The sequence below is a fragment of the Myiozetetes cayanensis genome, unplaced genomic scaffold (genome assembly GCF_022539395.1).
Source record: "Myiozetetes cayanensis isolate MyiCay16 unplaced genomic scaffold, myiCay2020 scf1, whole genome shotgun sequence".
NCBI classification, from domain to species: domain Eukaryota; kingdom Metazoa; phylum Chordata; class Aves; order Passeriformes; family Tyrannidae; genus Myiozetetes; species Myiozetetes cayanensis.
The window spans coordinates 93,050,190-93,063,824 of record NW_026086604.1 but is presented as its reverse complement, the minus strand read 5'-3'; the positions used below and the strand labels follow the sequence as shown (position 1 = coordinate 93,063,824).

Genomic DNA, 13,635 nt, shown 5'->3' with positions numbered 1-13,635 from the left:
TATGTAGCTGTTGCTAGACAATACTAGACTAATCCTTATGGTAAAACCTTCTGTAAAAACTATCACTCTGTGTTACAAAAATATCACAGAAGATAACATGATTCACCACAGAAAAGGAGCATACTGCCCATAGGTATCTTAAGGCATATGTTGAAAAACCCAAAGCCTCCAAAAATCAGTTAAGTGAAAAAGCAGGCTTCCAAAGCACAGTTTCAGTCCGTACTTCAGCTTTGCAAAGTGAAAGCACACAGAGTACAGACCAGCGAGGCATACAACACCCAACACCCTTGCCTCACTCCAGAGTCCTTCTGAACTAAGACAACTTTAACAAATCCTTATTTACATTACAGATTTACATTTTAAAAGTCAGGAGGCCTGACCCTCGGTCCTTATTCAGAATCTACTGAGTTCCCTGATTGCTAGTACCGTCCTCGCACGGGAAGACCATGTCTCTCCTAAGACTTTCACTGGGAAGATTTTGCAGTGTTTATTTCCAAATCTTGGCAGTCTGGGTAAGAGTTGCTGTTGTTTTTGTTATTGCCTATTATTATTACTAGTACAACAACTACTACTTCTAATGCTGCTACTAAGGCATGGTGCAAAGGAGGATTGATTCTAAAAAGAAGCTGCAGCTCCTCTTCCAGGTTTTTATCTATATATTGCTATTCTTTTGTTTAAGGAGAGCTTTCTCTAAACAAACCTTGCACAAAAGGTTTAAGTAATTAGTGATGGATTCAGGCAATACAGTCATTCAAATATGGCTGTCTTCTGATCTAGAATGAGCTGATCAAACACCAGCAAGCTAATTATTTCAGACACTTACAGTAATCACCAAGCCCAAATGTGAACATTTACAATCAAAACAGGTATTATTTTCTGCACTGGAAGACAGTGTCATGATCTCTGTATGTCAAAGCTAATATGTGTAATGTGTAAGCTTTCCAAAGAAACTTTAAGTACTGGTGCCCACTGCCAGGAGGTATCGATAAGGACCTGCTCAGCATGTCAAGATAATAAGCAGGCTAGTGTACTAATTTGTAAACTCAAAGAAATGACTGCTGGCATTTGAAATATAACTTGCAGAAAAGTACACAAGTAACACAGCTGTATAGGTTTTTTGGAATAATCACTACTCAGCTCTACTCTCAAAGAATTAAATAACTGGTTTCGTACTGTCTCAGGGGGACCAAGTTTGCACCTAAACTAAGTGGGGACCTACAGCTCTGTTTCTTATTTCTTCCCTCAACTCCTATGCCATGAAAATAGCAAGAACACTTTTCAAATGTCCAATCCAAGTTCATTCATCTCATCATCTATCTGCCTTGAAATATTCAAGGACTGCTTTTGAAAAATATTTTAGAGAACAATGCTAAGGAGTTGCTAGTTTGTTGGTTTTTTCTGCCCAAGTCAATCTCAAACTAGACATACAAAGAATCTCACCACAGTGTTGTCCATTTAGAATAAATTATTTTGATATTTCTTTAAAAATAAAACAGATCTCTCTCAAAGCTTCACTTTCTTAGACAAGCAGGCAAGCAGGTGACACAGATGGCACCAAAGTTAATGCCGCTTTGCCATAGATGATGGTACATTTCCTGCACAGCACACTGAGGCTACAAAGATGCTTCACAGAATGACAGACTATGGTATCAATCCAGTAAGTCCTACTAAAATGAGTAGCCTTTATTCACATTAGAAACACCACTAAAATTAACAGGATTGAAAGATTATGAACTAGTCATGCAAACAAGCACTTGTGGAGGGAAACAAGGAATACTAAAAATTACAACTGATAGATATTTTTTAATAAACGTGTGTATAGGACAAATGTGCATTGCCCCCGTATCACACAAATGGGGTTTCTAACATGCTTTTCAGTAGTACTTACTAATATGAAAGCACTACGACACTGTGTTTATTGTTGCTTTTGAAGTGTAAAAGTCCTCACTGACTTCAACAGGAAATATAGCTTAAAAGCATTCCACATGAAAGGCTACTTTTGCTGTCTGTTAAAACCCAGTCACTTTATGAATGACAGAAATCAATACCAAAATTTAATAATTACTCTAGAATATTAAAAACTTTAAATCCTAAAATGTCAAGCTAAAATTAATTTTTGTTTTTGGTGGTTTTTTTTGGTTTGTTTTTTTTGTTTGTTTGTTTTTTTGGGTTTTTTTTTGGTGGTTGGTTTTTTTTTTTTTTTTTTGGTTACACAATATATCTATTGTGGAAAAATGCAGCATTTTCCCATAATTCTTTATGCTTTATAGCTTGCTTTCATTTTTTGATATATTATGAAGTGATTGAATCCATTAGATAGTGAAGAATTTAATCTTTTTTCTTCTATTTTTTCCTGAAGAGAAACAAAAATTTTTATTATTACAGTGAAGGTGTGATGCAGTAAAAATTTTCAAGGACTTTGGGGGAATTAATCGAGGACTTGCTTAATCTTGTAGACATGGGTTGAATTTTGCAGTTCTTAGTTACACAAAAGGTGTTGAATGGGAGTTTTGTGAAGCAGTCAGGATCTCAGCCACTAATAACCTCGCAGTTATTTTCTTTTTCTCATTAGCAGTCTAACAGCTAACAGACTAATCTGAAGCTGCTATGGGATGCAAGACGAATTACAGCACGTAAAGCTTACCCTATGAAAACAGGTGAAAAATCGCAGGCAGCATCTCTCAAATGGTACCCGAGACAAGCTCCTAAGCAGGTACCAGCCCACAGAGCCGCGGTGGCTCCAGCAGCGCTGTCACTTTGCATCACCGAGGTCTGGCCCTAAAATGAGCCCACAGAAATTCAAACAAAGGTATTTTGAGAAAGTCACTTTGGGGTGGTGATACCTGAAGCCACTCAGGTGTTCTGCTGACTCAATGAGAGGGGTACAAGGGGCTGACGCCGGGAGGCTTTGCTCTGCCCCCCTCACTAAGCGTACCCACCAGATGAACACTTTTCAGGCTGGAGCAAGGAGGATAGTGTTTGCCTGCTTCCTCAGTGACCAAGGTGAAGGGAGAGGGGTGAAAGAGTGCCCTAGGTCCCTCAGTTTCCGTCAGGAAATGCACAGAGTTCAGAAAAAATTGCCGGTTTTGCCTGCACACACACAGGATTTGTAAACCTGGCTTTACTAGTTCTGCATTTTTATTGCAGGTAGATATCTTTTTCCTCTGTGTGAGAGGAAAGCCTCTTGCATGATGTGCAAGAGAAACTATAATGAAATGATGCTTCAAAAATGCTGATATCTACTTTTGTAAAACAGACTTAAATTAAACATCACATGCTAGTCAGGTTAATAGTGAAAACATATACGGCTTATTAAATGCCCACTTTTTTAGGGCTGTTTCCAGTCTGGAAAAAGCCTTGACCAACCACTATGTCTCACCTTTGCTCCAGAATCTTTAAATTTTGTCCCATCATAAATCAGTTCTAGACACTTGGATAAAATCAACTATGAGAATCAACATTTGCTAAAGCTTGCACCTATTTTAAATGCTTCCTATTTTAAATACCTTCCCGAAGCATTCAAACAAAACTGCCTTGAAAAGGAATCCAACGAATGTGAGTAAAATATTTTCTGAAGCTTCCTTTCAGATTATACAAAATAATACAAATGAAAGCATGAAAAAGTGTTGTATGAATTACTACTATGTCTACATTCTGAGCTGCATAATTGAGAGTAAATTAATATTTTCTAAATGTAGTAATTTCTTTCAGGAAGATTAAAAAACCACTGAAAAGCAGTGTACAAACTGTGAAGAAGTTTCAGGAAAAACTGCGTTTGTTAGCATCAGCTAAAGCTAAAATGTCTGCTAACTATGAAGACAGATGTATAAAATGCTCTCACATGCAAATCCAATAATGATTTCAAAGTGCATTTCACAGCATTCTTGTCTATTTAAATAAGCATTATTATAAATAAAACTCTGAGCCTAGCGCACTGGTACAGGACAAGTATTTACTACTGCTATCATCAGAATACACAAACTTATTTTTCCCTAAGCACAGACCCAATAAAGGAAGAAAATATACTGAGAAAACACCACAAATTTGTTTTAAAAATCATATTAATTTGGAAGCAGTAGCCTTGTGGCAACGAATTGAACCTGGAGAAGAACAGTATTACTTTTTCTTTAGCTCTATCATCTCTTACAATTGATGGCGCTTTTAAAGAAAGTTTTCTTAAATTGTTAGAACACGTTTATTTTCTTGCAAATTAATTCTTTTTAACTCTTTATGATAGCTTTGAATCCCATAAAGAAAGATGAATTATCACATACTGAGCCCAAGCTGTGAAACAGGAGGAGACAAATAGAGACCCCTACTGTGTTTAACAATGTAGAAGAAATTCCAGACTCAAAAGAAAAATTTTCTGTCCCTTTTCTCAGACCACAAAAACTGTTAGTATGGATTTGAACGGTGGAGGGCACTCTTGCTATGCAAAACCCGGTACTGACCTGGCACACTCGGTTTGATCTATTCAGTAGCCTAAATCTCAGAATTTGTTAAGTAACAGCCACCTGTGGCACAGGCACTAACTGTACTCTGGTTAAAACATTCGCAGTTTCTAATCTGTTCAGTGAAGCACTTCAGTATCTCAAACACTGGTGTCTTTCTCTGTGGACGCAGATGTGGAACAGATGCAAGCTTCACAAATTGTTTGTAGTATTTGTGCAAGGTATCATATTAAATAGGACCTGTGCTATGTTTTTCAAAATTATATAAACAGCTATTTGGTTGGCTGTTATGACATGTATCCATCAATTTCGGGTTGTAAAGAATTTGTGTACAAATAATGATGATGGTTGTAGGAACCACCTTTATTTGGAACGCATCAACTTTTATTGGGAATCCGAATTTAAAAAAAAAAAAAAAAAACACCGAGGTCAATGCTCCTAACACAGCTGAGATGAAACAGACGTTGAAAAAACAAACCAAAACAAATAAACTAGAAAAAAGAAGGAACACGATAAATTCTGCATAGCTTTCCTATTTTGAAAAGTGTATCACTAACTACATCTTAAACTATGTAACTCCTAACCCTGCATGAATGAATGAAGCCAGCCACTCTCTGAACAAGCACAGAAACACTGACAAATTTGTGTTAGAAGGCTCGCAAGAAGAGAAGCTGATGTGAGGACCAAATCCTGCATCTCCTAAGTAACTCAAAACTGAACTCACAAGTCCTGGACTCAGTGACAGTACTCCTTTGAGTAAAATTATTCACAATCAGGAGTGCTTGAAAGAGCAAACCTGAAGTGATTCAATGCCAGTTGTGCAGGTCAGTCATTTTGGCCTTTCACTGTTCCATATACTGCAGTATTGCACAGGATAGCAAAGCACATAATGATCTAAACAAATCCATGAACTTTCATCATTTCCAGATTTGGGGACATTACAACATCAACAAATTCCTAAATGAAAACTATCAAATGGCACCGGGAGAAGGGATCTCCTCAAACTCTGAATGACGAGTCGGTTTTGATTAACTGAAACAAAAATACGGCAGCACCTGCAGGGTTAATTAAGCAGCTCAAGATGCTGGGCTTCACAAACGGAAACCTTTTCCCTTCTTTAAGGACTGTAAACACTTGTGCTGAACTAGATGGGCATTTGATAAGCTGTAGAGCATGTAGCAAACTCCGAGGGATCTCTAGTTAACACTCAAATTCAGTGTTAACACTTAACAGAACAGTGGTAAGCCGTGCTGCCAAGGTCAACTGCACAGATGTACTAATTGTATTATGAGCTTGACATCTAGTGGCCACCCCTGGCAGGGCAAAGCAGGCAAAGGTTAAATCAGCAAGCCTTGTCAAAGCACTTCTAACTACCCACCCTCAGGGAGCGGAGGCCTGGGGAAGCTTTCTGGTACTCCGCGATCGCACCTTCTCCCCGGCATTCCCAGGCCGGGCTCCCGGCAGCAGCCCGCGGCGCGGCACGGCGCGACCCACCCGCGCAGCGCCCACCCGCGCCCCCCGCACCCACCCCGGCCCGCAGCCCGGCGGCCACTGCAGGAGGTCAACAGCCTGCCCGAGTTACTTCGGTGCGCCTCGCTCTCTGGCTCAAAAGTTTGGAAATTTTGTTGGTGTTTCTTTTGCAAACAGTGATAGGGTTCAGGTTTTTTCGGGGGCGGGGAGGGTGTGGAATGGCGAAACTGGGGAGGGGTGGAGAGGGAACGCGCCATACACACCAGTATTAGAGAGCGGCAGCAAGAATTTCAGAAGAGAATTTTGTAAAGATTTATCTTATCCCACAATAATAAAAAAGTCCTCTCTCTTTAGTCCTCTACCTTTTCACTTTTCAACTTAAATGCATTTTTTTAATGTGTTGCCTTGTGGTTTTCTATTACCCTTATAAACAACTATTTTTCTGGCTTTCACGATTTTGAAAAGTTTTTCCTTGGTAAGAAGAAAGGTACTCTAGGTCTGACAGCACTACAACTGAACCAGCTCCTAAAAGTACATTTTGGCCTAAACCCCCTTTTTTTGTATTAATGGAAAACATTTAGTTAGGAAAACACCACTACATTAAGTGGGAAATTTTTGGAGTGCAAAGGAAAGAGGATTTACATTCATATGTACAATTCAATATGAATTTACTGTTGGAACTAGATTTACTTGTGCTTCCTCTGGAAAAAAGATACAGAAAATTACTCTTATTTTACAAATACAAGACTATGAAAGAAATTATTTTTACATGCTTTATTTTGGAAAATGTGTCAGTACTTAACTATTTTAATGTCATGTCAGACCTGGTTTATTATCAGCAAAAGTGATTGACTCATGCCCTTAATGATGGACTGTCAACAGATATGCTTGTCCATGCTTGGCAGTCAACAAATCAAACGAAGGAGAGATACCCAGAAAATCTTCCCAAAGACTCAGAGTATTTTTCAGATGGCACTATTACTTGCTATTGATTAGGTTATTTTTACTCTTTTTTTAATGCCACACATTTTTTGAGTTGTAGCTTTTCCCCTCTCTAAGCTAAGGAAAAGTAATTTTCAACAGCTAAATGTATGCATAGTAATAGCTTAATTACACATAATTTTAACCAACACACCTTTCAAAATTTTCTCCCTCCCACTCTGAGCAAAAGAGTCTTAATGTCTACCTCAGGAGATCACTTCAAGACCAGCATCACCAGATAAAATCTGACCCAGTTTTGTCTACTTTCATTGTTATACATACATCAACAAATCGGCTGATTACTATAGTTTCCTTATTATTCCAAATATTTTTCTATTCCTAACACAATTCAAAGCAGAGTATTTTTAAAATTACACAAATATAGATTTTACATAGTTCAAATGTTAAGCTTCTACTGTAATAACAAAAGTATTTATATAAAGTTTCAATCATCATTTCTCATCAAAGGCACAATTTATAGCGATACTTATTTGGCCTTTATTTTTCAAAACAAAAAGCCCTCTCTTACACTTGCCTCAGAACAAATGTTTGCAAAAATCACCAAGTTTTAAGTTTTACTGACAGCTGGTTGCGACTTACCAAGTTTAAAATGCAACAGTGTCAAAGCAATAGAGAATAACCTCTATTTTACATGGAGGAATGTCCCCCCAAAATGTGTTTTAAGCCTCTGTATATGCAGATAGAGTGAGCACATGAACACATGTGAAGCTGGCTGCTACATACTGAACTGTGTCGCTTGCTGGAGCTGAGCAAGTGTGCCTGTGGAGATACTTCAGAAGAATACCGAGTGCAGTCATGAAACTGCCCAAAACTCCACAGCCCGATCCCACTTCACCAGGATGAAAAAGATCAATTAGTTTAGTCTATGCTGTATGTATTGAGGTGTGGGTGGAAAAAGAAGACCAGTATTTTAAAAAAAATTACTGCAAAAGGCACATTAGAAAACTGTCTTTAACAGTTCACTATAAGGTGATCTCTTCCACCTCAGGCTAAACGACAATACTTCTTTGCCAGAAACTTCACATAGAAAAGTCCAAAGCATCATTTGTCATCACCCTTACCAGAACCTCATCTGCACACTCTTAAGAATCACTCTTCAGCATTACAAAAAAAAACCCCAACAAAACAACCAACCTCCCCCCCTTCTATTATCCCTACCTTAAAAATACAAATGTTATGTCTGTGATTTAATTTAAAAGTAGTCAGAGTTGAAACATGTGCATTGTATCTACAATTCAGATTCATTTGTAATCTGTTGAATTAGGCAAGTGTATCAGAAATGTAATTCCAGCTATTACAATGCTTTACATTTACTCAGAAACTGAGATTATTGTATTCTACAGACAGTCATCTGAGTCCTGGTGCTGCTGTTTCTAAATGATTTCCAGCAGATCTTCTTATTTAGCAACCTCAAAGCGTGGGGGTTTTTTAATAGGTACCTTTTGTTCACTCTTCTACAGTGCAACTGTTCAAGAAATATATCATCAGCTGTTTGTTAACACTTCCCTTCAAAATTATTAAAAAATATATTCTTAGCATTTCACTTTGAACAAATAATTTCAAATAATTTTGAGTGTATATCCGTAGTTGAAGACATTCCTAATTATCTTCAGATTTCCAACAGATTTTCTCACCACCATAACACTGCCTTGTTTGAATGCAGTTATTATGCTGTAGCCCAAGCTGGCTATAAAATTATTTGTTTAAATTCTAAAACTTCTGTGATAACATTAACATGAAAGTTATGGTGTGACCAGTCAACATAAAACTCAGCCTAATGTTTATCTTCCATTCTGCACCCCAAACTGCCAGGGTGCTACTATGAATGTCTCTACACTCCAAGGATTACTTTTTTGGATATTAATTTTTTAATGGTTCGTTTTATAAAATCTATTTTGAGGTGGTAATAAACATGATTTCAATAAATAAAGAATAAATTTCATTTGCTTGGTGTTGCATTAACTCCTTTGTAGACAAATAGCAAAATTGGTGAAAAGGCCACATGAATCAAATAATACTGCTTAAACAGCCTGCTTTCTAAAAACGACAAATATTCTTGCACTGTGCAAACTATTTTTGGCCTGTTGCAAAATACACTCAGGAACTGTAGCAATATCTTGACTACAGCTGTGAACAGAAACGAAGGACACTGACTTGACAACAAGAAGTGTTCTAATTCACCAGATTTGAAGCTCTCATTATATCTGGCCTATAAAATTGCTTTCAAGTATCGTTAGGCTTCCTAATATAACGTGTAAATGATTTACATTACACTAATGTGCACTAGATAGCCCTCTGCTCCTGTAGCCTGTCTCCACCTTGTTCACATTTCTCAAATGAGAGTGCAAACCCACTACTTCAGCTTGTTAATTGTTAACTATCAAGGGTTTCACTCTATTAATTAAAATATGTTTTAATAAAAGGAAACATAGCACATTTCGATAACAGCCTTCTAAGGCTGAAAAGTATTTACACTTGCATTTTAGGGCTGCTGTGAAAGCCGATTTTGTGCTATTCACGGACCACAATAATAACGCTTTAAAATTCCTCACTGGGATGCAATGTAGTCCTTTTGATGGAAAGACTGTCTTTCTCATTCGGCAGAAATAAATCCATTCATTTGATCATGTAGTCATTGAGGGCAATACAAAACAAACCAAGTGTGAGAAATTCTATGTGATGAAGTAAACAAAACAAAACCCCCCCAAAAAGGGAAAAAAAAAAAAAACATTTCCATGACAAAAAGATTCTTTGTCCTTAATCTACCCACCATATGCAAGCGTTTCTTTTTAGCATATCTCTTGTTCTAATCTCGGGTGACATGGCTACATAGATAAGATTCACAAAACAAAACAAAAACCTAGTTTAACAATTTTTTTCAATTTATTAACTTGCCAGGAGTGTCATAATGAAGTAGTGGGGTTTTATTTTCCTGTATTGAAATGGATTCAGAGCATGTAAAAGTTTATAATGGTTATGATAAATTCTTAGACCTAGAACCCACACCAACAGAGATGGGCTCAACAAATCTTCCTTGCATAATAAAATACTAACTCTCATCTGCTTGCCTGTACTAATTTATTTTACACGATCACAGTTTCCTAAGGAAAAAAAAATTGAAAATGCACTGCTTTGCTCCTCCACTGTGACAGAAGGAAGCATTTCTCCGTGTGCCTGTTAATGTCAATACCCAAGTGGGTTTTCCTAGAGCAGTGGCAGCCCCCTTAGCAGTGGGACTCACTCTCTGCCTCCCCAAATACCCTGGGAAGGAGCAGGAGGCTTAACAATTTGCCAGTCTGACAGATGTTTTAACCTGATGAAGTGGATTCACGCTGCCTTAAGCTTCAGGGCTGTAAAGTTCGGATACAATAGTCAAAATCCTCCTCAGGCTTCAACTTTGCTGCCTTTCTCTCCCCACAGATGCAACTTAAGAGTAATTATAGTTTTAAAGAAGGAGAAGGACTTTTTTCCTTTTCGGAGGGAGGGAGAGGGGGGATAAAACAGTGGAGCAAGGGGCCTACACAGAAAGCCGAAAACATTGGGGCTCCTGCTTTGCTACATACAAGAAAAACTAAGAAAGCAGTGGGCTCTCTGCAAAGAGGAAAAGAAAAACTTTCAAGTGGAAGCTTTCAACTTAGCCCAGGAGAAGCGAGCATGGGCTGCAGCGTACCTTTGCGCGCTGCACTGCCAGAGACTACTAAGAGAATTAAAACAAAAATTAAAAAAAATTTTAAAAAGAGAGAGAGAAAGGAAGAAGAAAACCCTGCAGCCCTCTTCTCGAAAATAAAATTACAGAAAAGTGGAAATAAGGCGTGATCCAAGTCTCTCCAGCTTTGGACACTTGTTCACGAGCCGCCTGGCAACCCAGATGCATAAAAGCAAGTGTGCGTGTGCCTGCGTGTGGGGACGGAGCGAGGAATGGCGGATGGGCGAGAAAATAACCCTTCCCCACAGCTTGCAGCCGGCGCGACAGGGGCTGGTGGCGGTGGTGGCACTCCGTGTCACCTACCACTGATAATAATTACAGTCGCAGCAGAGCCAGGAGGCGAAGGGGGAAAGGTAGCTCAGGGCGGGGGGGTGGAGGCGAAAAACTGCAGTTCAATCTTCTCGAAAATAATGAAACCAACTCCGCTGGTCCTGCGCACCCGAGCGGTCCTGCCCGCCCCTGCCGGGGCAGCCCCCGCAGCCTGCGCGGGCGACCCGGGGCGACGGGGGCAGCCCCTGGCAGCGGCCGCGGTGGGGCTGCCCCGTGGCCCGGCCGCCCGCGGGATCCCTTGCAGCCCCGCGCAGGGCACCCCGGCCCCGTCCGTCCCAACTTTCCTGCCGGCGGGGCAAGGGGAACATGGCTTCTGTCCGCTCCGACCTCCCCCGGGAGGGAGCAGGAGGGAGAAAAAAGGGGTACCCAGTCACACAGGGCGAGGGAGCGCAGCAGGAGCAGGCAGGCGCTGCTCCGGGGCGCCCGCTCCTGCAGCTGGTGGAGCCCGGGTGAGTAGGGAGGGAGGGCCGACCCCGTCGCCGAGCCCAGCCGCGATCAAAGCGCTGGGGAGGCCGAGAGGTTGCTGCTGGGAGGGCTGGTTAAAGGCAGGGGGTGGGCTGCAGAAACTTGGCTAAACTGCGAACTTCTCAGTTCCGCTGCTTCTTCCCCCAGCTACTTTAATTCCCATTCTCCCGCTGCAGTGCGATTGCGCTCCCATGTTCACCATCACCATAAATTCACCTATCTCCATCCGAAACACACTCACAAAAAGAGAGAGAGAGGAGAAAGAGGCGCCAGGAGCCCTTACCGTGCTCAGAAACTACCTCCGCTTGCAGCTCTTCGTCCGACCTGAGATGCTGAGGTTTCGCTTGCTTTCGACGAGACATGCTGCTAACTGAGCCGTCTTGACTCTGCTTTTTGCAGAGGCATCAGCGACGTGGAGGTGGAAAGGAGGGGGGGAGGAATTGGGAACGAGGGAAGGGGGGCTGGGGGTTGGAAATAACTGTTCACAAATAAAAGTCGAGTTGCAAAACAAACCAAACAAATAACAGAAAAGGTAACACCACGGGGAAAAAAAAAAAAAAAAAAAAAAAGGCAAGGCTAACCAGACAGCCAAACTGGGAGTGAGTGAATGAGTGCGCGGGTGAGCGAGCGGGGGATGAGCCGGGCGGGGTGTGCGCGGAGCGGCGGGGTGTGCGCGGGGCGGCGGGCTGGGGCGGCTGCGCGCAGCGCGCATGGGGCTCAGTAATTATGGTTGTGAATAATGCATGGCGATTAATGGTGCTGGGGGCGAGCGCGGATTGGCGCGGCTCCAGCGGACTCAGGCTGCATATGTAAATGAAGGACGGGGCTCCGCAATTAGCCGCTTCGCTCCGCCAAATGATGCGTCTCCCCGGCGCCGGCAGCGCCGCCTGCGAGAGGCACCGACCGCGGCGGCGGCAGCGGCGGCGGCGGCAGCGGCAGCAGCAGCAGGAGCAGCGAAGCACACACGCACCACGCAGAAGGGAATCTGTTTTGCACACACTTTACACAACATATGTGCAAGGTTCACTTGTTGGGAAAGGTCACGATCTTCGCTTTTCTGTCTGTCCTTCTTTCTTCCCCCCGTCTCTCAGTTTCTTTTGCTTTGCTTTCTTTCGGGTTTCTCCCCCCACCCCCCTCGCCTTTCTTCACATCACTCTGCGTTCTCTTCTCTCTCGGTCTCCCTTTCCCCAGAAGTTGAGCTGCAAGGCATCTGAGGCATCTGATTTCTGTGTGCGTGTGAGTAATTTCTTCCCAGGAGGAAAAGAAAGTTTTGTGTAAGCCTTTTCTTTTCTCCTTTCTTTTCAGTGTGCTTTCTTTTTCGGCGTTGCTCTGCTCTTTCCTCTTGATCTTCACATACTTGTCTTTAGCTCTTCCTCCATCCTGTCTCCTTTTCCGTCGCTCTTTCTGTCTCCCCTTCCCTGCTGACTTTTGTTCTCTCTCGAAAGCGCACGCACGCAAACGCAGAAGACCTTGGGCAGTTTTGTCTTTCACCTCTCCTTCCTTCTTCTTTGTCTTGCAGCTTCTTTCTCCAAGCAGAGACTCCCCGTTGGTGGTGGTGGTCACTTCCTGTTGTCCATTGGTAGGAAGTTTTTTTGTTTCTTTCCCCTCTCTCAGGTTGTAATGACTTTTTGTGACACTCCTCACCCTTCCGCCCACCTACCCGCCCCCCCCGGCTCAGCCGTGTGTCCTTTTAGCTAATGACAGCGGGCTCGCGTGTGCGTCGATGAGCAAGTCCTTGGTCTCCAGCAAACAGTATGGATCCTCTCCCAGTTTTGGGGGGTGGGGGTGGCTGTTGTTGTTGTCGCTGGGGTAATCCCCTCTCCCCTGCCTTGCCTCGTTCGCAGAGGCTCCGGCAGCCGTTCCTTGCGCGGCGGCTCCGCCAGTCGCTGCCTCCACTCCGTGCCGAGGAGCGCTGCGCGCACCGCGGTCGCTCTTGATTTCGGGCAGATAAACTTTCAAGTTTGGGAGCGGTGCGGGTCACACGGCAGCTCCTCCTACTCTCCTCCTCCTCCCCCGCCTCCCGTGCCGCGCTGCCGGGGCTGCCGCCGGGGCTGCCCCCAGCCCCGCAGCCCGATCCACTCCCCGCCGCCGCCGAGCCTCCCTCTCTGCACGCACTTTCCCAACAGCGGCTTTTCTCCCAGGCCCCCCCCCCCTTTTTTTTTTTGTAAAAGTGAGGAGGGGAGGTGGGGAAAGACTTCCCTCCCCTCCAAC

At 42.5% G+C, this 13,635-nt stretch overlaps 1 protein-coding gene across 3 annotated transcripts in view; it reads right to left on the bottom strand.

Annotated features, from left to right (window-relative positions):
* Window positions 1–13,361, bottom strand: part of SALL3 (spalt like transcription factor 3) — a 23,675-nt gene extending 10,314 nt beyond the window's left edge. For all 3 annotated transcript variants that reach the window (XM_050308456.1, XM_050308465.1, XM_050308474.1), the window contains exon 1: window positions 11,708–13,361. In XM_050308456.1, the coding sequence (XP_050164413.1) occupies window positions 11,708–11,786 (79 nt within the window). In that variant the 5' untranslated portion in view covers window positions 11,787–13,361. The remainder of the gene's footprint in view (window positions 1–11,707) is intronic.
* Window positions 13,362–13,635: the final 274 nt, after the last annotated feature.